The 25819-nt window shown below is 47.8% G+C and overlaps 2 protein-coding genes across 2 annotated transcripts in view; one reads left to right on the top strand and one right to left on the bottom strand.

The window, feature by feature from the left end:
- HES6 (hes family bHLH transcription factor 6) overlaps window positions 1–25819 on the top strand; it is a 312570-nt gene that overhangs the window by 49918 nt on the left and 236833 nt on the right. The gene's annotated exons all lie outside the window — the stretch shown is intronic.
- Window positions 1–25819, bottom strand: part of PSMD1 (proteasome 26S subunit, non-ATPase 1) — a 118984-nt gene that overhangs the window by 81366 nt on the left and 11799 nt on the right. Inside the window, exons 2-16 of the mRNA XM_069103257.1 lie at window positions 23402–23445; window positions 22588–22661; window positions 22325–22494; window positions 19270–19475; window positions 17204–17347; window positions 15724–15950; window positions 14677–14737; window positions 12159–12287; window positions 10194–10282; window positions 9500–9578; window positions 7012–7185; window positions 6026–6137; window positions 4794–4990; window positions 2255–2350; window positions 1669–1733 (exon numbers count right to left, since the gene is read on the bottom strand). Coding sequence (XP_068959358.1) covers window positions 1669–1733; window positions 2255–2350; window positions 4794–4990; window positions 6026–6137; window positions 7012–7185; window positions 9500–9578; window positions 10194–10282; window positions 12159–12287; window positions 14677–14737; window positions 15724–15950; window positions 17204–17347; window positions 19270–19475; window positions 22325–22494; window positions 22588–22661; window positions 23402–23445 — 1867 coding nt within the window. The remainder of the gene's footprint in view (window positions 1–1668; window positions 1734–2254; window positions 2351–4793; window positions 4991–6025; window positions 6138–7011; window positions 7186–9499; window positions 9579–10193; window positions 10283–12158; window positions 12288–14676; window positions 14738–15723; window positions 15951–17203; window positions 17348–19269; window positions 19476–22324; window positions 22495–22587; window positions 22662–23401; window positions 23446–25819) is intronic.

Below are 25819 nucleotides of genomic sequence, written 5' to 3'. Positions count from 1 at the left end.
CAGAATGAGCCACAAACAGCTTGTCAAAGGGTCAATGGAGAGAAAGGCAGAAGGGCTATCCTCGTCCAGTCACATTATCTTAAGCCCTCCCAGAACGAGATCACTCCACCAGGACAAACTCCCGACCCTTTCCAACAGTGGGGAGAGCTGTGAAGAGCCCCAACTCATTAGGCAAGGGCCCCCACCTCCCTGTGCCTTCAGAGTGTGGTGTGGGCTGTAAAGCCCATGATTCTTGGCCAGCAGGGCCCAGATTTCCTTAGAAAGAGTAGATAAAAACACAAAATTCTTCTGCTTTATCCTTGCTACCACTCCATGCAAGTCACTGGGATGGGCCCCAGGGCAGGGAGACAGAGGAAAAAGAGTTTCCTCAGCCTCCTTGAGTCTATAAACTAGGAGGGGATCCAATACACCATAAGACAAAGGAGCTGACATCTGGGGGAGCTGGAAGGTTCCTTCAGGTTGAAAGAACACTGTACAGATAAGAAGCCTGAAGCCCAGGGGCATCAGTGACAGAGCTGAGACTAGATCTCTGTTCTCCTGACTGAGGATAGTGTGCAGCCAAGAAGCCAAGGACATCTTGAGAGAGGTGCCGTGTCCAGGAGTAGGGAGGGCACAGCCCCACTCAGAACACGTCTAGTAGGCTGAGTCTAAAACACAGATGGGTTGGGGAGCTCCAGGAGGGCAAGTAGAATGGCAAAGGGCATCCCAAATCATCTCCTAGAAGGGGGGCCCCTTAGCCTAGAGAAGCCTTGCAAGGAAGGCTTTGAGTAAGGGAAGGAAGGAGGAGGGAGCAGACTCGCTGTACCAGAGGGGAGAGCCGGGAGCAGTGGGCAGAGGGCACAAAAGGTGGCAGACGAGAGAAGGAAGAAGACACAGCTCCCTGTGCCCACACCCAGCCCTTCTGAGGAGGACACAGGCCATTTCACCTGAAGTCTCTGTCCTCTACCAGTTGTGTGTTGGGGTTTCACAGACAAACCTTTGAGGGCTCTGAATACCCTGCATGAGACAAAAAAAAGTGCCCACAACACAGTATTCGACTGCAGGAAATGGCCAGGCAACCCAAGCACAATCGTCGGTTTTCTAGGTGCTTGGAAAGGTCCATGGGGACTCTGGGATCTAGTAAAGATGTCAATAAAATGGAAATTGAGTCTTGATTTGACCTGCCTCCACCTGAAACCAAAACCTGTAGCTCTCAAGGAGAACACCTCCATTTGACTGAGAGGTTACATTAAGCAGCAGCGTATAGGGCCAGGCCTTAGGGAGGGTTCGTTGGGCCACTTCCCTGAGATTCTGTGAAGTTTTCTTTTTCAGGGCGGGCATTCCTGTCTAAGGCATCTGTCGGCATGGTGGACAGACTGCTGAGCCTGAGTTCAAATCCTGTCTCCGATACTCAGTATCTGTATGACCCTGGGGAAGTCACGTCCCCTCTGCCTACCTCAGGTTCTGCATCTCTAAAATGGGGACGACAGCAGCACCTCCCTCCTGGGTGGCTGGGAGTATCCAATGAAGTGATAATGTATAGCACTAGGCAGAATGCCTGGCACATAGCAGATGGCACGTGAACGTTTACTCCCTTCCCTCCCTGTTTACTGAGAAGTGACTCAGGAACATAATAAAGGCAAATCACGGTAAAGCAAGCAAAGTGTGAGGAATTGGGCAGCCTCCTACCTGAACAGAATGAACCCCAGAGACTCCACCGCGGCCCTCCTGACATCATCGTTGACATCGCTGACCTGGTGGGGCGAAGGGAAGAGGGCTTGGCTACAATGGACCACAGGGACGGGGGGGACGTCCCAAAAGCCAAATGGGGCGTTGACAAGACTTTGGGAAACAAAACTGATTTAAAAGGGTCTTTGACAAATTAGGTCAGAGAAAGATGCCCAACACAGGAACAGACAGCTAGCCTCCACTGCCCATCAAAGTCTATGTACGTGCGTGCACACGCACACGCACGCACACACAAGACACACGCGTGCACACAGAGACACACGCACACACACACGCACAGACACACACGCACACACACATACACACACAGAGACACACACACGCACATACACACAGACATGCACACACACACACACGCACACAGACACCCCAGCCTCAGAGAGGATCAAAGGACCAGCATCATTTCAGTTCTACTCTGGAATATGCTTTTGCCTTTTGAGGGTCTCCAGAAAACACTGGGGAGACCAGAGATGATGTGTTGACGGGATCCCTGCCCCATGCCCCTGCTCCCGCACACAGCACTTACCGCCACATGCAGCAGGCGCCGGATGGCCTTGTTGTTGCCTGAGCCACAGTAAGCCATGGCTACCGTGTACATCCCAGACCGGCGGAGGATCGGGTCCTATGAGGGAGAAGTCAACATTGATATAGGGCTTAAGACAGGCCTTGAGCCTTAAGCCAACCTGGGACACAGGCAGAGAGAACAGGGGCTCAGATCCACAAGTCGGAAGGTGGCCACTGGTACGCAGAAGCTGCCTCGTAGTAGGATTGGGTGGGACCAGATCGATGCTGACAACCTCCCTCTGACTGGGAGAGGAACTCATCCCATAAGTGAGGGCCCAAAGGAAAATCTGAGGAAATGGGGGGGGGGGGAGAGCACCGGGCTGGCATCAGGAAGCCCCAAGTTCAAATCTGCCCTTAGACACTTACTGGCTGCAGGCTCTGATGCCTTAGTCCCCTCGACTCTACAATGGGGACCATAACTGCCCCCCCAGTGTCGCTGTGAGGATCAAAGGAGGGATCTGTAACAGACCCAGTACAGGGTCTGGCCCACAGCAGGTACTTAATAAATTGCTTATTTCATTTTCATTTACTTTCCTCTCCCAATCCCTGTGTCCTGTGCACATCTGACCTCAGCCCACCTTTCTCACCCTACGTAGGCCTTTCATGCACATGACTCCAAAGTCATTCTTTGCCATTTGGCAAAAAAAATACTAGAAGAGACCCCAAGATGACAAGAAACTCACTCGAGGTTCCTAAGCCTGTGGGGCCTATTATTTAATGAGACCAAAGCACCTTCCTAGAGGGAGGACCCCTCCTCCCATCACACACAAACAACTTAGACTGGAGTCAATGGGAAGACTACAGGAGCTGTAATTGGTCCCATCATTCAAGAAAACAATTAGGAAGGATGTCCCCTTGACTTCACCCACTGTGCCACTTCAAGGCATGTTGGGTAACAAGGTCAGAAAGTGTGTCATGGTGGGCAGGGATCCACACCGAGGCAGACCACGTCCCACAGACACAAATGGACTTCAAGGAACACTTCTGGGGATGGCAAAGACCTCGAAAGACCATGGATGCCCAACAAGTGGGGAACACTCTGAGCGCCTGCATGGGACATGAATGTCATGAACTGTCTTCTTTCTTTCATTCTTTTTTTTTGCTTTTTGGAAGGGGGGGAAGGCAGGGCAATTGGGGTTAAGTGCCTTGCCCAAGGTCACATGGCTAGTTTTGTGTTAAGTGTCTGAGGTCACATTTGAACTCAGATCCTTCTGACTCCAGAACTGGTGCTCTATTCACTGAACTGTCTTCCTTCTTAGTCCAGACCTATGACTGCACTGAATCAGGGCCCTACTGGTACTAAAGCAGCAACTGCTTTGCACCTTATTGAGCTGTCTGGGCCAGTGAAAAGTCATGTCAGCTCCCCAGGGTCACCCCTGCCTGGACATATCAGAGGCAGGACCTGAGGCCGGATTTTTCTGACTACACGGCCAGGTCTGTAGGTACTACATATGCTGCTTCACATGGAGAGCTTTGGCACCATTAGGAAATGAGAAATTAGAAGAATTCAGAGAAGTGTGGGCAGACTCGTCTGAACCAATGCCAAGCACTGCAAGCAAATCCAAGAGGCCAGTTCCCAGAAAGGCCACAATAATTCCAAGGAAGACGGCAGGGAGAGGCTTCCAAATCCTGGGCAAGACAACAAATGGCCCACCAGGCCCTTCCCAGGAAGGGAGGAGGACAAATGGTGGCAGAGGGTGAAGGAGGAGTTGGCCTGCTGCCATGTTGGTGAGTCTGACTCATGACGAGAGCATGTGTGTGCATGCGTGAGGTGTGAGGGAAGGAGACCTCACTGAGAAGGAAGGCAGTGAGTTAGGAGCAAGAACGGCATCTATGAAGTACTACCATCTTTTTACGTGAAAACAAGAGTGGCTGTTTTTGCTGTAAACTTGGTGAAGACAATGGTGAAGCTCATCCTGCCCCCACACGAATGTGGCCTCCACACCCACCTACCAGCCCCGAGTAGGAGGCTGAGAAGGGGGGCTCTGAGGCGCCGGTTAGTTTGGCTGCACTGCTTTTGTCTTTATTTTGTTTTCTGATCTAAGGGATGGATTTCTGGGAAGGGGAAAAGGAACATAATAAGAAATACGGATGATGTAAAAAACATCAGTAAAATTAAAATTTTATTTTTCAAAAGGGAAAGTCCCTCCTCCCTCAGGACAACTTGTGGACTCCCTAGCGAGACTTCACAGGCTAACACCTACGCGAGTCACTGACTCCCTCCCCTCCATCCAAATCAACTCCTCAGTTTTTACAAAGGAGCCGTGCAAGCAAATGTGCATCATTACAAAAGACAAATTTCTGGAGGGGAAGGAAAAAGGACGAGCATATTAAACACCAGCTATGGTCCATGCTGGGTGCTGAGACCTTTACAAAAACAATCTCATCTGGAGGGAAGATGAGTGCAGCAGTGTGGGGAGAGTCAGTGGGGCAGGAAAAGCCTGTCAACAGATACTCCACCGCCATGAACTGGACCACCAGTCCCCAGGAGATGCTCTCACCTTATCCCGGCACAGAGACTCAATGAGGGCGTCAGCTTCCTCCATCCTCCCGTACATTACCAAAGCAATGCCAACTGCAAGGCCCCGTAAGATCTTCTCGTGCTGGGTCTCCTGGGCATAGCCAACCATGTCCTCGATAGCTTGGGCATTTTTGGAACCTAACATAACCAGGCCCAGGGCAAGGCCAGCTGCTTCTCCTGGACATCAAGAAGGAATCTGTTAGTAACTAACATTTAAGAGCTTTATTCCAAGTCAACAAAGCATCACAGATGACTGGGGACGAAAGGTATCACTACAAAGCAGGATGAGATATGAGACACTGTCACCTCTAAGTGTGAGCACTTTCTTTTCAAACATTCTGCTACAAAGAAAAGGTCTCCAATAAAGTACTCTCAGTGGCTGATGTTCAAGGTTGGCAAGTTCGTCTTTTCATTTTAAATCTGACTCTAAGTTTTGGCAAGTTCCAAATCCTTCAGTTTTCTGAGTGGGGAGACTGAACTATTTTCAAAATTCTCTCCTTTTGGCTAAGCATCAGAAGTGAGCCCTAGAGAAAGCGTCCCAAGAGACACCTTGATAGTAAAAGCCCATCCCGTAGCAGGGGCCAGAAGACACCCAGGCCTCGGCTACTTCAGACAGAGGAAGAGGGAGACCCTCCCTCTTCCAATACAAATGGGATGGGAAAAGTCCCTTTCAAGGTCACCCTGATTTTACATTTCCATACAACAGGAGGAGCAAATTCAGAGAGTCCTTCCTTAATCTGTAGGAGTTTATAGAGAAGCTGATCAGAGGCCCAGAGTCAAGACACAGGCTCTGGTCCTGCTTCTCCTGTGTCCTGCCTGGGTGATTCTGGGGACACAGTGCACATCAGACCACTCACAACTACTGACAAGACACTACCCTTGCACTGGTAAAGACCTGGCAGGCACCCAGAGTTCCCGACACCAGTGAAATGACAGACTTGACTTAAAAAAGAAATAAAAAAGGTTGCCGGCTTCAGAGCAGGGTGTGCATGTGCATTGTGGAACACAGCCGCAGGCTAGGAAAACCTGGGGACCCCTTCTCTGAACCCTATTTTTTAATGCATAAACACAGGACTACACAGGAAACCAATTATGATGAAATCTAGCAATCCAAATAATAAAAATTTCAAGGCTGAGAGCCCCTTGAAATCTATTCAAGGAGCTGTGCACCTAAGAGCCCCATCTCTGCTGCTTTCGAGAGAAATACATTACCTGTCACAGCATCATCCTGGTACAGGTTTGTTTTGAGCAGATCATAGACATCCTGGCGGGCAGTGCCCATGGCAGCCAATCCAAGGCCCAAGCTGCCACCGTGCCGGACAATCTAGGAAAAGAACAGGGTTTGCTCATACTGGGCCCTCCTCAACTTGGGAAGACTACTGCCATTAAAAAAACACAAACAGCCCATGCCACAAGACAGGAAGGCAGACAAGCAGCAGGAATGAGTGAGGTTAGACTGCCAGAGTCTAATTAGCCCAAGCACCTTCCCTTCTTGGCCTGGTTCTGAAGGGTCCCTCTGACCAAAAGGGAAACACAGACCAAGTCACTAAAAGTTGCTTCCTAAGAACACAGCACGTGGGCAATTTGGGGACACCATGAATGGACTGTGTGCTTGGGAGCTGGGGAGCTGAGATCAAATGCAGCTTCACACGCTTCTTAGCTGTGTGACCCTGGGCAAGTCACAGCACTACTGTCTGCTGTAGTTCCTTCATGTGTACAATGGTGATAACAATAGCATCTACCTTCCAGGGTAAGATCAAGTGACTTGTCCGGGGTCACAGAGCCAGTGTGTGGTAGAGGTCGGCCTTGAGCCCAGGTCCTCGTTGCTGAGGTCAGCACTCAAGCCAATGCACTACACTGCCCATCATCATCCATATCCACATGTATGCATGTATGTGCACATATATGTATGTGTATACCCCTACTGATTTATATATGTATGTGTACACACACACACACACACACACACACACACTTTTCAACTACCTGGTGCTTTGTTTTGACGGTTATAGAAATGAGAAATGAACTTTTTGTCGGAGAGACAAAGACAGCCAGGATCATTTTTACAATTACAAGAGTAAGGAATTTATGCTTTTCTGTGTACTTAAAAATTTCCACATGCTAAGACCAGTTCACAAACCAGCTGCTTTCCCAGGCCTTTTTAAAAGTTGTCATTCCCTTGACATTCATGTGCTCACATCATTGCTGGCATTCTTGAGCTGATTAAGCAGATAGTCAATTATGTCTCCACCATGATTGGCATGAATGAGACCCAATGCGTAGAGACCTCCGCCTTCCTGATAGGCTGACCCCGGAGAGGTATCCTTGGGGAGATAGGTTGCCATTAATTGTAATGCTTCCTTCTCGTGACCCTGTAAATTAAACAATAAAAGTGTTGTGGAGAAAACGATCTTATTTTAGGATGTTCCTACTATTAGTATCTGACAGAATGATCGATGTCTGTAGAAGGGGGCCCTTTTGTTCATTTAACAAAGCCTTGCCCCAGCTGTAAGCAACACCAAGATAAAGAGGACACACTCCACTCCCTCAGAGACATTAACAGCTGAGAGGACACGAAGGTACAGACTGAGATTTGGGGTTCTGGAGGGGAAGCAAGAAGGGAAGACCTATGCCTTCACTGGTGAGACTTCCAGTGTCCTGGGAGTTGCCCAGGGTCACACAGCCAGATGCCTCAGAAGCATGATGCCAGGAGTCCTAACCCTGAGGATGGCTGGCCATCGGCTCTGAAGTTCCTGAGACGCACACGAATTGTTCTGAGATCCAACAAGGGACCTTTTCATTCATGTGCAGATCAAAACCCGACTTTTCTTCTTCATCACTTTTCTCTACAAATAAAGGTGGGAATTTTTTCAGGGAGACTCGTGAGGTCCCCATGGTGCCTAGAACACCCCACTAAACAGGGGCTTTTCTTGTCTCATTACTTCCTCAAACCTTCTGTAAAATGCACCAGTTTTCTCATCTGGACCCAGCTCTGGAGGAAGGAAGAAAAGCTACAGAGAATCCCCCTCCTTGCGGCTGCTTTCTCTGTCACCTAGCCCCGCCTCCAGACCCCAAGAGCCCAGTGGAACTCTTGATGACAAAGAAGCTGACAACTAAAAAGCAAGAGCTGAACATCCTCCAGAGAGACAAGGAGGGGCTCTGGGAGGGGAGCACCTCATGGCCCTTAAGGCAATGGGAAACAGTCATGTCAATAGTACAGTTCTCAATTCCTGATACAAGGAAACAGACATTAAGCTGTTCAGATAAACATTTTCTTGGCCTAGAATGTGAGCAGGAATTACCACTTGATACACTGGGTAACATTCCCCAAATGGATGTTTCCTCCCCTGACCCTTCAGAATAACAGTAAATCCTCCTATTTCCAGGAAGTCAGTATGCTCTCATTGGGGGCCTAAGCTGGCCATCAAAAAGGCGCCTCCGGCAGTTTTTTAAGCACCCCTAGTTGTTCCTCCTGGGCTGGGCCCACATCAAGCTCCCTAATGCATGGGCTGGACTACTGCATGCCCAGGCATGGTTCCCTGCTCGCTGCCTAACATCAGCCTTGGTCTGACATTCAAGGCTCTGTGTTCTGCTGCCTCCCAAGCCTCCCATGCACCAACTAAAATATCAACAATTCTCCCCCAATACATCCAAATGAGCGAGCATTTGTAAAGGACTTTGCCAACCTCAGAGCTCTACCCAGATGGTAGCTAGCACCACTGCTCTCTCTCATGCTGCTTCCCTGTCCTTCGAGGCCATCACCTCCACAATGAAGCTTTCAGGATGGCCACGACTAGATGTGATCTTTCTCTGCCTACCAAGGGATGCAATCCTAATACACAAATCTGCATCACACCTCATTCCCCCACACTATGGGTGAGCTTTGGACATGCCCATAATGCCTCCTCACAATGTACACACAGATCCCCTAAGGCTGAGAGGACTCTCACTTTTCTGCTGAGTTTGGCTGGAGGACACGCACTCAGGGCATCTCGAAGGACTCAGAAGCAATCCTGCATCCCTAGAGAAACTGGCAGGGGGAGTAAGCTTCCTGGCCTGGGATCTGTCCCAAGATGATAGTCATGCTCCCAGACATGGAGGCTGCCAACCAGAGAGCGATGAAGCCTGGGCTGCCCCTGACACTGTCTTTGTGAAATGGACCCAAGTGACATAGCCCTCACTGCTCCTCAGTGCAGCACATGCACAACGCTTGGGCATCCCATGCACGCACAGGAGACGGAGAGAGCAGAAGTGGCAGGCCATTCACCAGCTAAGACAAAAGATGGCCCAAAGCTGGGAAAGGACATCGAATGGTAGTTCTCTTAGGGTGAGGACTTCCAAATTTTTGCCTTTGTTTCCTGAGTCCCTGGTTGGGTGCCTAGCATACAGCAGGCACTTAATGCATATTCGTTTAGAGAACTTAACATAAAACAGATGAAAATATCTACACCTTGGCAGACTACACATTCTGATGGATGGCTGTGTGGAGAGAATTAAAGGGAAGCTATTTCATAAGGATCGCAGCCCACCGCCAACAACTGCGGCGCCAAGAGGTCTCCTGGGGCCTTTTCCAGCTAGCAGTGGGTTACAAACTGTGGATAACTAACTAAATTATGCTTCACATTCATTCTCAAGCACTAAACCTGAAGAACAGCTGCTGGCGAGTGTTCCCCAGCCTGCAGTTACCTTATGAATTACTCCCAGACTGGCAGTTGCAGTAAACTTTGCCCAGTTCGTGGCTCTGGCAAGCCATTCCAAATTATCTCTGCAAAGAAAGACAAGTCAGTAATGCTAGCCGAAACACAGAGTTAGAGACATTTGTTCATACTATGCTTGGGGTCATTAGAAAACGACTTCCAAGTGTCTGCAGAAAGTGGCTCCCAGCTAAGCCCAGTGTGACCAGGGCATTCTGCTTCCAGACAGTCATAAATCAAGGTCCCCATTCCATGGATTTAACCCACTGCAATGGGAGTTGCCTGTTCATCTGCTGCTCTGCCAGGCACTCAACAATTCAGGCTGTCAAAGGTCACTTTGGTCACTGGGCTAACCTCTGCTGTTGGCCATTGCGTATTTGCTTTACCACCCATGGTGTCACCCTGGAGGCCAAGGCCATGACCTTGAATGGTAATAATTTAGTCCATGCTTCACAGAAGCTCATGTTTTCACAACACAGAAAACCCTGCAGGATTCCTCTACAGACAAACTCAAACCCCACCAGGACATAAGAGTCTCACAATTTAAAAGTCTATCATTCAAATGGGTTTTCAAACATCACACAATAAGTAGCTTTTATATGTTTCCTTTTTCTGTTCCTCAGTTCTCACTTAGAAAAATAAAGATAGCCCAGTCATGTCCACACCAGCCCTGCACACATATTTACCTAAGGAACTGGTCACTTGTCGTCCCACAGTGCATGAAAGAATTGGCTATGACTGTGGCTGTGTGACATACGGAGTTCCGCACTGCATCCTAGAAAAACAAAGCCTGAGTTTTACCTGGGAGAGACACACATAATGAAGGGGAAAGACATTTCTTTGGACAAATGAGCTAACTAGCTTAGAAAACACAAGTATTCTTTTAATGTCAGGGTTACTCTATTAATTATAATGCAAAATAATTATCCTTCAATTATCAGTGCTTTTAAGGTGTACAAAGTACTTTCCTCAAACTTCATGAGGTAAAGAGGCAGTACATTTATCTTCATGCCCATTTTACAGGTGGGGAAAATGAGGCTCAAAGAGATCCATCACCAAACTGGGCCTGGGTCTCGGGTCCCCTGACTGTCCATATAGCAGACCCCCCTCTAACTCAGAGAGGATACACAGTCAATGACCATAAGCCAGAATGTTCTATTTCCAAATGGCTGTTTCATCATCAAAAACATGCACAAAGCCCCAAAATAGGAGACACAATTTTGGTTATCTCTACTGACCCATGAAAAAGTCCCTCAACTTCAGGTAAAGCCTGAGGCTCTACTTTTTATGGCTGTATTACATTTTTAAACTGTTAAAACACTGAGGTAACTGCATTGCAACATTACTGGTGTCCTCAGTAATTCTTTGCATTTTATTTCACGTGTTTAAAAATATTATTTGGAGAAAGGGTCCCAAGGTTAGCCTAGGCCACCCGAGGATCTATGACACAAAGGAGGCAAAGAACCCCTAAGCCTGGAACCCAGCCCAGAAGGTGAAAAAGCAATGGGCCAAGGCTAATGAGCTGTATATCCTACTGTCCAGGCTGGCTGACTGCAGCCTGTCAGGGGTCACCCTGAAATAAATGATTACATATTCACGAGGTAGCAGAGAGTCACAGGAAGGCCACATGTTAGATACCACAGATCAGTGCCAGGTGAAAGAAGGGAAATGAGCCATCCCATAAGGACCCAAATATTTAAACACTCCAACCATGATGAATGCATTAGGACAAATACACACAAGCCCTTAGAGGCGAAAAAATCAACTCTCCAAAAATGACCCTTGTGTTTTTGTTCATCTTGCAAATGAAAATAGTCTCCAGCAAATATGAACAAGAAATTATTAGTATGAAGGAACCCAAAGGAATGCTACTCCCAGGGCATGTGATTGAGAAGCTGGTTTAGGAATGAGTAGCCTCCTTTGAGAAAGGATGATAAATGAAAAGAAAATGAATTAAATTAAGAGACTCTGTAAATTAAAATAGTTCTTCCAATTACAGACGGACTGTTTAAACAATGAGCTCTCCTGCTGATTATTTATGTGGTTACTGTGAAACAGCGCAGACAGCAAAAACTGAAGCTAGCTTAAGAAACATTGCCAGTGGATAATCAGACATAAAGATGAAGCAGCTTCTGAAGTGACAGATAAACAGGGAAACGTCACGCGCACACACCTAGCTTTTCAAGAGCAAGCACACTTAACCGTATTCAATGTAAAAAACACGACAATTCTGACACTGAATAACAGGAAGATTCGACTTCTCCGAATTTCCAAGGACTCAGATTGTCCTCCTACTGTCACGTGCTGAAATTAGTGGAGTTTTACTACATGCGTTATCAGGGATGAGGATAAAGGAACAGAACACTTTAAAACAAGATACTCTATGTGACAGAAGGCCCTATGTCCATGCCATTCTCTGGCCATGGCACAACTTGTATTTTATGCCGCAGACGACCATTAAGTTCAAAAGAAAGAAGAAAATACTTTTAAAAAGGAGCGAGGCAAGCCTGATGTTCCCTCCCCCATGAGTCTAATATTCACTCTTTGGCTCCCTACTAATCTCCAGGCTCGGGAGGGAGATGAGACATTTAATGCGGGGAGTACACAAAAGAATGCAGGGATTCCAAGGACAAGAAGACAACTTCTCCTACCTTTGTGTTTTTTAGAATCATGAGGTCTGTATTATTATTTCGTATTAAAAACTGAAGATGTAATTCAATCGCCATTTCACCACTTAAAATTTTAATCATTTTTGATATCTGGTCCTTGGGCTCTGGGTTCTGCAGAAAGAAAGAAAATGTGTGATCATCAAGACCGCGCCTTCCTCTATGCCTCAGCCTATAACACGACCTTCATGGGAAGGGCCACTAGCCCAGACCCCAGTACAGGGGAAGAAGCACGATGCAGAAGCTCGGAGGACACATGGCTCATCCTGTCAATGGCTACAACACCCATCTCTGCCTCCGGTAACATACCTACAGGGCAGACATCCCAAAGACATCAAAAGCAGAGGTGAAAAACCCATCTGAACAGAAAGATTCACAGCACATGTCTGGCCAATAGGGCTTCCTGTCCAGCTCCTGTGCCCCTAACTCCAGAAAAAAACTGGAAATTTACACCAGAACAAATAATGATTAAGAAATCCAATAAGAAATTCTGCAAAGTGACTCCTTCCATTCCCAGAAATGTCCAAAAAGTCAACCACAGGCAAGAGGAAAGGGTGCTGCTGCCACACGCCCAGCAGGACCAGACACTCATGAACCTGTGTGTCTAGATCACATAAGACCAGGAAGCTTCTACTCTAAATGAGAGGAGAATTTGAAATACAATTATTACAAGGCAGGAGATAGGTTTACAACCAAGAAAAACTTATCCTGAAAAATCTAAATATAATCTTACCAGGGGTGGAGATGGAGATGGAATGAATATCCAATGAAATAAAAGTCTTTCAAGCATTTCTGATGAAAATACAAGAGCTAAGTAGGAATTTTTAAATATAAACAAGAATCCAGAAAAACCCAGAAAGATAAACTATTGGAGCAATTAGAAGGGACTGTCTGAGGACTGTAATGGGAATGTAAATTTTTAAGATCTTCCCTGCCCCTAGGCTAAAATGCACCTGGAGCCTGGGGTGGGAGGCTTGTTTTTCAGTAGATACTTTTTGATTGGCCAGTGAGTCAATAAGGTTGTTACATTCTCTGAGCCAGGAGCAGGCTATATAAACCCTGATTTAAGGCTTTGCTTTGGGGCTCACTCTGATAAGTGTTCTGTGATTTGATCAGATGAGACTCTGGGGAGCCGTTGTTGAGAGCCCCCAGCTTTGAAAAACCCAGATATTGATTTGGTATGGATGTAATGGTTGGACAGTTTGGAAACCTGTCTACTTGATCTGTTTCTCTATCTTGATAATTCTGTCGGTATATTCTGAAGTTCAGGGTGCTGACCTTTTTTCCCTGAACTAGGTAAATGATATATATTTGACTGACTAAAGTAAGCTTGTTAACCAATTTTGAGTTGCTTTCCTTTAGCAAAGCAGATTTAAGAACCTGTGTTGGCAGCCACCCTGGGGACGCTGGGGTGCTTGCTGCTACAACAATACAGTGCTAACAATCTAATAGGGGAAGAAGATGCTTTTGTCCTTTCAGAATCTTATCTCTTCAAAGGGCAATGAGTGAGTTTTGTAAGAACAGAGGTCCCAGGGCTGGGGGTGGGGAGATGGACTGGTTCTGTTCTGAGGGTCTGAAGAGGAGAGAAAGGAGAAAGGGTAAAAAGAAGACAACTCTGCTGCAGAAATGAGGAAGGGATAGGGAGCTTTGTTGTTTCTCAGAAACGGGCTGTGTGAGAAGAGGAAGGAGGGGAAGATTCCTGGGTGTCAGATGGGCCTTATTATGTGAAATAAACAAAGGAGGTGGCACATACACGCGGTCGTTCAGTCCCTTCAGTGGTGTCAGACTCTTTGTGCCCCTATTCAGGGTTTTCTTGGAAAAGACACTGGAGTGGTTTGGCCATTTCCTTTTCCAGTCTCATTTGACAGATGAGGAAACTGAGGCAAACAGGGTGAAATGACTTGCCCAGGGTCACACAGCTAGTAGTGTCTGAGGTCACATTTGAACTCAGGAAAGTGAGTCTTCCTGACTCCAGGCCCAGTGCTCTGTGCACTGTGCCCCCTGGCTGTCCTGAACAAACAAATGCACACATAGAATTTACTGCAGAAATATGCCAAACTCAACAGAAAGCTGTCGTTTTCTCCATGTTAATTGTGGATTATGAACAAATCTCTTCCTTGCCAGGGCCCAGGCCCCAGTTTTGTTGGTGTGCCCAGGATCGTACAATTTGTCTATTTAAAAAAAAAGTAACCTTCATAAAAGCAAGTTGGTTTTTTTTTTTTTGGCCTTTTGGAGGGCAATTGGGGTTAAGTAACTAGCCCAAGGTTACACAGCTAGGTTTTTTTTGTGTGGGTGTTAAGTGTCTGAGGCCAGAACCGAACTCAGGTCCTCCTGACTCTGGGGCCAGTGCTTTACTCACTGAGCCACCTAGCCACCCCTCATAAAAGCAAGTTTTTAAGAGATTAAGGCTCTTAAGAGATTACCCAAGGCACAGTGCAAGGAGGATATTTTCATAAATAGTGAGCTTTCCATCCAACCCATCTTCTCCGAAAACAACACTCACCACTTCTGGGGTCTTCCCAGCAAATGTGTGGCCGGCCTTTTCTTCTGTTTCCATACTCTCACTGAAATAAAGAGAGCACAAGGCATTCCTCTGAGAATCAGATAAGCAAAGAGCAGAGGACCCAAGAGAAAAAGGAATACTCCTCTGAATCACACTGCCAAGCGTCCAGACTCTGCTGCCTGAATCTGGGAGGAAGATGGGAGCAGGCCTGCGCCCCGAGGGCAGCGCAGGCAAGAGCTCCAGGATTCTATCCGGTAAGATTTGTGGGGAGTTTGGGAATCTTAGGGGAAAAAGCAGGCTTGAAGGCTCCAGGGGAGAGAAGGGAACCAAGTCACAGTGACGAACATGGCTCACCTTCACTTTCTAAGTTTATAAGACATTTAACTCCCCACTATCCTACATGGCAGAAAACGTATTATGATACCTATTTTACAGATAAGGAGACTAAAGGTCTGAGACACTGGCTTACCCAGCCATGGTCACAGGGCCAAGCCTTTTGAAAAGCAAATAACTGTAAACACCCTTCACATATTTGAAGGATGGCAGAATGGATAAAGGAATTGATAAGAACAGCCTTTTAAAGGAAGGCAGAGATTTAGAATGGGAAACAGAGTGGCAAAAGCCTGTTTTCTACCCCGTGACTGACCTCCACAACAACTGCCTCCCACTCTCTAGTCTCCCCTCCCTGGCAGAGGCAGCACCAGGAGGAGGAAGTTTTAGCTCTGACTGTGTGACTCTGGCTTAGTCAGTCCCTCTACCTCTCCAATCCTCAGCAGACTCATCTGTCAAGTCAGTGGCTCGGTCTGGATGAGCCCTAAGTTCTCTTCAGGCCCAAAGAGCCAGGCTTTGGGAAGCATAGCTCCGTGGTTCTAATGCCCCATCACCCCTTCCACAGCCCATGTGATGCCTTCTCCTGGATATTCTAAGGGAGCGTGTGGCCCACGCCTTGGCCACATCAGTAAGACCAAGCAGCGCATGGGGAGTGGCCTTCAGCCCCTGGTCGCCACCCCCTGATCAGACGGAGCAGGCCTTAGGGCCCATTCTCACCTCTCCTTCTCGGCCCCGGGCACGGTGCCCGTGTTGGTGGAGCCAGGCACAGAAGCGATGGGGGTGCCCACGGCGCGGAGGTTCTGGATGACGGAGGACAGGAACTGCTGGCTGGCGCTCTCGTACAGGTCAAAGCAGATCTGATAGGCCATGAGGAGGTTGTCCTCTTGGACCAGCTTCTCCAAGATGTCGCTCACGGCCTGAGGATCGTCTAAGAAGATTAAGCACTGAAATGGCAGAAAGAAAAGAAGCACGAAATGTAGATGATAACAGCAAGATGGAGACACGAGCCCACAAGAGCTAGGCCCCAAGCCTACCCTTCGGGGAAGCCTTGCCCTTAGTCCTGCCTGAAGGCCCCAAAGCTTCTGAAGAAGCCAAGTCCTTCTTCTACCTAACAGAGTGTCGGTGTGCTGGAGCGGTCACAGACCTGGTCTGGGGCTCAGAGAGCCCCTAGGAGCCATCCCAGCTCATAGCCCAAGGAAAGACACTCAGCCTCTCAAGGACACAAGGACTCTAGGACTAGATGCCAATGCTAGACCAAGGAAAGCCCAGGTCCAGATCCTATTCCTCCCCCTCTGCCTTAATACCCAATGAAGCAACCCAAGATTTGACAATGTCCAAGAACCCGCAAAAAAGGTGCCTTTTAAGAACCCATTAAAAGGAAGCTATGCGGGGTGGCTAGGTGGCACAGTGAATAGAGCACTAGCCCTGGAGTCAGGAGGACCTGAGTTCGAATCCGGCCTCAGACACTTAACACTTACTAGCTGTGTGACCTTGGGCAAGTCACTTAACCCCAACTGCCCCCTCCAAAAAATAAATAAATGAATAAAAGGAAGCTGTGCCTTCAAAGAGACAGGGAGTGTATAAAAAAAAAAACCCTTCCTTTCTGAAGAGTAAAACTGAACTCTGCCTACGGGGCAGCTGCTCGCCTGTGGCTGTCCCTCACCACCCACTCTGGCACCAGCACCACCTAAATACCAACTTGTCATTCTGCCCAAACAAGATCTTGTGTGGTGGCCCAGCTAGCTACCACACCATGCCCCCCCCCTTCTGTCTAACTTAGATGCCCTTCTCCTCACACAAACCTGGGCCCACTGGGCTTTACCTGTCTGTACTAAAAGAAGAGCCTACTGTCATTAAAAAAAAGTAAGTCACTTCCTTCACATTGGATACAGAAGCAACAGCGGCCACCAACTGCTTCCTCTGTGACCATAAGGAGACAACTAAGTGTGGTGAGTGTTTAGAAAGGCCACAAAAAAGCCAATTACTTTGGTCAAAGAAAGCAGACAACATCCTGACAGAACTCGACAGGACGTTTCCTTGTTCTAATGGTCAATGTGCCCATAAATGATCGTTACAGAATTATCCATGTCTGGTCACAGACACTGGGGGGCCTTCTGATCCACTAAAGGCCAAAGGCCATTTGGTGGCTTTCATTACAGCAGATATGACCGGACTGGTGATGAGGGAAGATTGTTACCTGGCAAACATTGATGAAGTCCGGCTTCTCCAAATTCATGTAAATTTTAACCAGAACCCTCAGCACTCTATTACGGAACTGTTTATTTTGCATCAGAGACATGCAGAGCTTGAGACTGTAAGCCAGCATTCCGGGGACATCATTCTGAAAGACACCATTGAAACCCTGCATCTGCATGTGGCTACCAGTGAATAAAGTTTACTTAGACCTAGATCATGCAATATGAGCTTAGATACAAAATGCTGGCAACGCAAAGCAAACGAGTTTTCTGGCCTACTTTCCTGCTTTCTCACTTTAAACACCATTTAATCATTATAAAATGAAAATCTTCCCCAAATTCTCCAACTCCTTGCATAATGAATAGAGTTTTCTTTGTGATTCAGAGATTCCATTGGGCCCCCTCTGACTGAATGATGGTGACGTCTGATACTGTTGCTGCTCACAGGGCTTCTCAGGGTGGGCAGGGATAGAGGATGGGAAAACTTTGGGCATTTTCTTTCTCGTTGCTGTCCTCTGTGGGCTAGAGAGAGCTACAAAGAACCAAGAAGTCTCTTAGTTGTTCTGACATGGGCCTGGGGTCTTTAGTGGATGGCAAGATCCATGAAGCCACAGTCTCCCTGGGGTACAGCCAACCCCACTGCCATCATGCCGTGGGCTTGGGAGTCATGAGATTTGGGCTCAATGCTGGCCCTAACACTCTTGCTAGGGGATCCTCGGTCACTCCTCTGGCCCCTGCCAATGTCAGGTGCCTCTTCTAACCAATGGTGGCACAAAGAATCCCATCGCCTCCCTCCACACTCACGAATGATGGGCCCTTGGTCCTAGGAGTCATGCTAGGTGGAGCACGGTGTCACGCTACTCGAGAATTGGGAGCTATTGCAACAAAAGGGTCCAAAAAGACCCAAACTCTCAATTCTATAGGGGCTAGGACCACAAATCCACATAAATAATTTTCTGAGGGAAAGAACTCTCATCCCTGGAGAGATGGGCAGAAATGGGGAAGGGAGCCTGGCTGAGAAGGCTAGGTCAAAAAGCTCGGGATTCTGAGAAGCGGTTGAGAACAGAAAACACAGTGCATGTGGCAAACAGCGTGAGGACTGATGAGAAACCAGACCGGGGAGGGCCTGCAGGGCCAGGACACAGAGGCTGCCTTTTATTCTTCAAAGTAGCAGGTTTTAGAAGTGGAGCATGAATCATGGTCAGACCATTCTGTTAGGGGAAGCCCTTGGGGACGAGGATGTGAAGGCTGGAGGCCACAGTCTGGGGTGTGTCAGGAGCCTCAGAACAGGGCCATCTGAGGCCAGGAGGTCACTAGAAGCCAGGGCTGGCTGGTCCTCTGCACAGCACCTTGGCACCAAACTAACAACCTGCTCTAATTCTGCCAGCCCCCAGAACACATTTGCTTTTGGTCCCACCCTAGGCCACAAACAACAAATGTTTCCAAAAATATGAATCCTCAGACAGTCACACTCCAGCTGTCTTAAGGACTGCAAACTTCAAACTGACCGTTCTTTCTTGAAGGTGTAATGTCACCAACCAATCTCATTTCTCAAATACATTCCAAAAGACATGTTCAATTCCACACGGACCCAAGGCTGGGCACTCTGCAGAACCACCTCTTAGCCAGGGACCACCCCCATCCCCTACATCAAGTACTAGGATTAGGCACAAGAAGGAACTGGCTTGGCCAGGGCTTTCCCACCAAAGTGCAAGAAATGTCATCAAACCTTCTTTGGGGGAAATTCCAAGCCCTGAGCTTTGCCCAGGGATCAAGGCTGAAGTGCCTTGCTTACTACACAGATGACGGTCCCAACAACTGAAGTCTGATGCAGCTTGTTAGCCCTGAGCTCCCGAAGCCAAGAAAGGCCTCTGTGCCAGTGGCCAGGGCCATGGGGGCTCCAAGCCGAAATGAGGCCAACCCTAACACGCCAGGAGGCGGCTGTTCCCCACTGCCAAGGAGCACACAACATGTTCAACAAAAGAGTGACATGACTGAGCGAAACATGTCCCCTTCGACTCTTCTCCCAATCCAGCCCCGCGCCCCCAATGCCGGCAGGCATCCCTACCGACTCCAATATGGTCTTTTCAAAGACATCCAGCCTGCGGGTCTCCAGCGCAATGCCGATGGCCTGTTTGTACTTGTGATCATCCAGACACCTCTGAAACATCTTGTTCACGATCCCCTCCAGTCTCTGGTCGACGGGCTTCCTTTCCCCCTCAGGCAGCTCGGCATTCTCTACACACTGCTTCGTGTAATGGTCGATGCATTTGGCTGGGGAGGGAAACAAGAAGCTGGTCAAGCACTCACACTGCCGCGGTGTCAGCCGGGGCCTGGCTCTAAGAAGGGAGGTTGTCTCTTTGTCTTGAAAACAAGCACAGTAATACTTATGTAAGGGATACTTATGTATCCCTTCAGAGAAGTGACCAGGCAGGCTGCAGGCCATCGGCCTCTTCTGAGAACACTGACGGGCCATCCGGCCGTGCTCCAGGCTCTGGGCTGGCCTCTGAGGACGCGAAGCAGAACCACAGCAAACGTGGACCTCGAGAAGCAGGTGCAAGGGCACAGGCCAAGAGCCAGAAGGCAGAGTGGGGAGAGGCCCGCAGTCGGCAAGGGAGCCTTGTGCTGCTAGGCCAGGGGGACTGCAGGGAGCAGCAGGAATGGGGAGGGAGAGGAGACACTCCCTGCTGAGGGCTTCCAAGGTGAGACACAGGCAGTAAAAGATGATATGGCTGAATCGCTCATTCGGCAGCTGTGACTAGGAGGCCAGTGAGGAGGAACTGGTGGAAGCCGTGAATGAGGGTGGAGAGAAGGACAGAAGAGATGCTGCTGGTAAGAAGCACAAGACTTGACCAAAGAAATGGCCTGCAGGGGCCTGGACAGGAGTAAGGAGAGAGAAAAGGCAAGGGTGACTATGAGCTGCTAAACTGGGTAATGGCCACAGGGCAGTGCTGCCAACCACCAGAAAGAGCGCAGCATGGCAGAGGCAGAGGCAGAGGCTGGGGGGAATATTACGGGCTCCTGTTTTAGGCATTTTGAGTGAAGTATCTTTGGGACAATCTCTTGGAAAAGTCCAACAAATAGTGGAGCTATGAGCTGGTCCACCCATTCTGGAAAGCAGTTTGGAACTAAGCCCCCAAAGCTACAAAACAGTGCCTACCCTCTGACCCAGGGACAGCACTGCTAGGCCTGCACCCCAAGAGAGCAAGGAAGAGACAAAGGGCCCAGGGACAGCACTGCTAGGCCTGTACCCCAAGAGAGCAAGGAGGAGACAAAGGGCCCAGGGACAGTACTGCTAGGCCTGCACCCCAAGAGAGCAAGGAGGAGACAAAGGGCCCAGCGTGTGAACGTGTATGCAGCTCTTTTTTTTACAGCAGAGAACTGGACACTAAAGGGGGGCCCACCAACTGGAGAAGGGCTAAATAAATGCAATAGAATATCATTGCTCCACAAGAAACGATAAGACAGTTGCAGAGAAACCTGATGCAAAGTAAGTGAGCAGCATCCTAGCACCGTAAGGACGACGACCTGAAAAGACTCGAGAACTCAGAGGACAATGCCCAACTCCCCACCACGACATACTCCAGGCCTTATGTGTCAGCACAAGCCCAACACAGGCTTCTGTTTGGCTTGATTATACACATTTATTACAAAAGTTTGGCTTATTAATTTTTTTTGAGGGAGGAAAGAGAGAGAGAAAAAAATGCCCATTAATTGAAAAGAATTTTTAGTTAAAAACAAACCAAAACAAAAATGTCCAATGTCTTGGAGTTTGAGAGAAAAATAAGGCCTGGGTGTGTAGATTCACAGACTACAAGGGACCAATAGAATCACTCAAGAAGAGTAGCAAGAGAGAAGAAAGCCCCAGAACAGGTCTCAGGGTCCAGTCCAACTTGGTGGATGGGAAGGAGATGATGATGCAGCCAAGGAGACGGAGAAGCTCCTAGCCAGGGAGGAGCAAGAACTGTGGGAGAGCTGGAGGGAGGCCATGGTGTCCACAAGGTGGGAGAGCCTGAGAAAGGCTCTTGGGAAAGGCCACCAGAGTCAGCAGCTCAGAAAGTGTCAGCAGCATGGGGAGCACAGCTTTAGTGGAGGGCCAGGCCTGGAAGCCAGATCCCGAGGGCTGAGAAGAGACTGCAAGGTGGGGAAATCAAAGCAGTGAGGATCTTGCAACTGTCAAAATATTTGGGGAAATTCATATAAACTAAGTTACACAAGGAAATCAGTGTCATTATTTTAATCATGTATCACTTTTGACGAAATGCAATAAAGACGTGTTCTGTCTGGCCCCAGAAGTGGAAGGTGTAAATGGACAGGATGGTGGAAAGTGTATAAAGATGTACTTCTCAGTTTAGTAACAGGAAAACCTGGCTAAAAATGAGAGTTTTCCCAAAGGCGGCTGCAGTCTGCCCCAGGTGGTGATGGACTCGAGGATCGACTGTTACCGGCGGGTCTCAAGCAAAGGCTGCATGAGTGACCTTCTGAAGTGCTGGAGATTGATGAGATTGATGGGTGTCCCCTGCCCCCTTTCCCAGTACTGGCTGGTCTAGCTGGTCAGTAAGTGCCCTTTTAACAATAAAATTAAGTGACTATCCTACTTTATTACCTACCTTGCTATTGAACAGACCAAACTACAAAGGACTTTTGTCTGTTTCAGAAAATCAAGTCAACTGCCAAAGTTAAAAAAAACTTACCATCATTTAGATAACTAAAAGGATGGATTTTGAACACAATTCCAAGAGAGAAATGTCTATCTTCCAGGCTTTTCTGCTTTGTTTCTATGGCTCTAACCTAGCACATCTTGGAGCCAGTATTTTCTGACATATACCTCTAGAGTTACCCTTACAGTGTGGATGGTGATGCTGCTTGTGATAAAGAAACAAACAGTAAAACAAGGTGTTGGAGGGAAGTGCTAAAATTCTCCCTGGTGGAAATGAAGCATAGAAAAGATTGGAATTTCCAATTTGATGCAATTTACTTACATTAGGAAATCATTCTCCCCTCCCCCCAAATCCACCAGAAAAGGTGGTGTGTGGTCACTCAAACTCCCTGTCCTTAATAAGTGAATATTCTCGAGACAACAGAGCTGGAGAGAAAGTCCCATCTCATGAGAGGGCAGTCACCTATGATGGTCTCCACATATTCTGAATTGTCATTGACATTGAAGAGGTCGCCAGCTCCCAGAGCGTAGTTCAGAGACTCCTCAAAAGCCCCCAAGTGATAGAACACTTTGGATGCCACAAGGGCAGCAAAGTGGCGGCTACGAAAACCTTCATCTTCGTACAGGACTTCTCTGAAAGAAACACAAAAGCAGAGAGGTCCCCATTAGTGCCGCCAGCACCAAGGCCCAAGGTGGTCACCTTATGGAAACAAAGAGACTGCTTACATTTTGTCTACAGACTCTGAAATTTCTGCCCAGAAGTCATTGACCACTGCATTCAACTTCTGTAGTGCAAACTCCTGGAGAAGAGAATCAGACCAACATTCAGTCACTGGGAGGGTCACCAGCCCTCCTGCTTTCTCTTACAAAATGCTACCCAACAGTGATATGTCTAAATATTCAGGAAGCCTTAACAATCCCTATTTATTTTCTCTCATGTCTCTCAGTTTCTTCCCCCTTTTGCTTCTCCATGGCTTGAAAGGGCCCACCTAGTCGAAATCAGGCCAGCAGAACTACTCAGAGCCACTTCTTCCTAAGGGCAACTGGAAACTGCACGGACAGAAACTAGGCAAGGGTGGCTATCAGCTCTCTGGACTGTTTGTGGATCCAACTGTCCAAAGGCCCTCTTTAAGACTTGCCACATTTTCATCAAATTCAATTCCAGGCTCATTTATGAAGCAGATTAGTATAAAAACCCTTGTGCCGCCAGGTCCAATCTAAGGGCAAGGAGAGGGCAGGCATGCCCATAAATGAAATGACAAGAATGAAAGAACCTGATATTGAAGCACTAAGTGGGGCATTTCTGTCTGATGCTCACAAAGAAGCCGGCTGCTCTCCACGTCCTATCTGAAGTGTGGTTTTTCATCGGCTTCATAGGACTCCAAAGTCCTATATATATATATAATACTCCCTCTCTTCTAAGGTCAGTATTCTGCTATAGCTCCCAAGACAGTGGGAGAACCTACACAGAGAGAAGACTTGGGCCGGACCTGGACACTCACCTTCTAAATAACAAGCTCTGCAAGAACAGCAGCCCTACCTTAAGCTGTGGTTCTTCTTCATCCAGAAGAGAAATAATTCCAGCTGTAAAACAGAAGATGGTTGTGATTAAGAGCCATAGACTCACTAGAACAGAAAGAACACTGGGGCAGAAATAGGAGACACTGAAGAACATGATTCAGGGCGCACAGGCAATCGGGCTGGGACCCCAGAGCAGAGGGGCCTCCCCGGGCAGATGTCTTCCCAAGCCTCTGGTGCTCAGCCATGTGCTTTTTCTTCATGTTTTCCTAGAAATCCTCCAAAGGATTTACCCAGCACACTAGAAGCCTTCCTCTATCTAGCTCTTTTAATAGCAATAATTTTTAAATATTCAATTAATTTAATAATCAACATAATTAAATATTAACATTTAATAATTAATATCTAAAACTATTCAAGTTACTCTTTTATTTAATACGAGTTATCAAACGTAGGTCATTCTCCACTCCATGTCATTCTTTGGCTATTTACCTCACTCACTGCTGCAAACACAAGAATTTTCCCTACCATCTTCATGGAAGTCATATGGCAGCATACAGCTGAGTCAGCAAAGTGATCAGCCCAGACATGGCGGCAGGACCCTGGCCCGAAACGCTCCAAAAAGGCACTTTCTTGGTATCTAGCTCTTGTGACTCTGTTTGATGTTCTGTCATTTCCTTCTCCAGCTCATTTTACAAATGAGGAAACTGAGGCCAACAGGCTCTAGTGTGACTTGCCCAGTGTCTGAGGCCAGATTTGAATTCAAGGAAGGCGACTCTTCCTGACTTCAGGCCTGGCACTCCATGCACTCGAGTCACCAGCTCCCCCATTCAAAAATAGCTGCTCTCTTTGGAAAAGCAGAAAGTAGAAGCAACCTCTTTGTCCACTGACTGAAGAATGGCTGACTATGTTTTTGTACGCTGCCATAATGGAACAGTGGAGACAATACTGGATTTTAAGTCACAAAATCACTAAATTTACAAGTTGGGGAGGAGCACAGCGGCCCTTGAGAGGGCCCACCTCACACCTGAAGGAGTCCTCCAGAAAGGGCAGAGAATTTAAGAAAGTCTGCCATGAAATCCTCCCTAGAGGCAGGGCATCACAATGGACAGAGAGCTGACCTCCAAACCAGAAAGTCCTGGGTTCAAGTCTCATCCTGGCCAGAAGTCCCTGGGAATATACATCAGCAACCACACTGGCATCCCCAGGAGGCTACTAGCACAGGGTCTTAGATCTGCTTCACTAGGAAAGCCAGCTGTTTAAGGAGTCAACAATCTTTTTGAATTACATTCACTATTTCAGGGGAAAAGTCAGCACCCTGAACTTCAGAGAAAATACAAGCAGAGAAATAAAGACCAGCAGGCTCTGACTGCCTGAATCAAAGCAATATTGCTATACACTTTACATACAGCCCTGGATGGAGAGAGCCTTTACGTCCGAGCAGTCAGGGAGCTCTGAATATACAGTCACTCAGAATCTCACCCAGGGAATCACAAGATCCTTCTCACAAGCAGCCCCCAAACAAAATACTAACTAGGGGTATATATACAGTGCTCAGAACCAAAAGGCCTCAAAGCCCTTGTGACTCGGGGCTGAATTAGAAATTAGCAAAAGGTGTGAAAGCCTTCCAGCAAGCAAGCCCCCACCTAATGGGCTCTAAAGAGGCCAATAAATGGGTGGTGAAGATCTTGTATCCCATTAACATTACAGAATGGCATTTAACCCCTCAGTGCTCTAAGCAATTCTCAAGAATTATAAATTGCAAAAGAGGGGCCAATCTGTGTCAGTGGAGAAATCTCCTCTCCCAGTGAAATCTCAGGCCTAGTCCTTATTCCTACTCTTCAGAAACCAAGCTTCAATCAGGGCGTGCTGCATCTCCTCCACAATGGCTCCTCAAAAATGAGAATCTCCTCTTCTTCAGGTTAAACCCACATGAGCCTTTGGGCTCCTTTTCAAAGGATCATCATGCAGGCTCTTTGCCATCCCGACTGCCTTTTCCCAGACACTCTACAGTTTGCTCACACCCACCATAAAGGGCAGTGGTCAAAACTGAACAGAAAGGTCCAGGTGCCATCACTCCAGCACACTGTCCCTGCTCTGCCTACACTCCCTTTCCAAACCTCACTGGACTAAGGGCACACCTACTGTAGACACCAACTGGGGTCATGTTGCCAATGGGAGCGCTGGAGGGAAGGGATGGCTTCATGTTGGTCTCTGTCTCCCCCGGATTGAGAGCCTGGCACTTCAGAAGTAAATGCTGCTGACTGGCTATGGTTTGTTGTTGTCCAATGGAAAGCCAAGTGTTCACTTGGAATGAAGGATGAGAATGTGATTCTTACTATTTTGCTACTTATTAGCTCAGAGTCACCTCGACAGAAGAGCAATCTGAGTTGTCTCCAGTCGTTTCCAGTGGGCTTGATGCATGGCATCACCATGCACT

Source organism: Petaurus breviceps, unplaced genomic scaffold, assembly GCF_028583685.1.
Source record: "Petaurus breviceps papuanus isolate PSGF00001 unplaced genomic scaffold, PetGlider_PUasm1.0 567, whole genome shotgun sequence".
NCBI lineage: Eukaryota > Metazoa > Chordata > Mammalia > Diprotodontia > Petauridae > Petaurus > Petaurus breviceps.
This window is presented reverse-complemented; position numbering and strand designations above follow the sequence as displayed.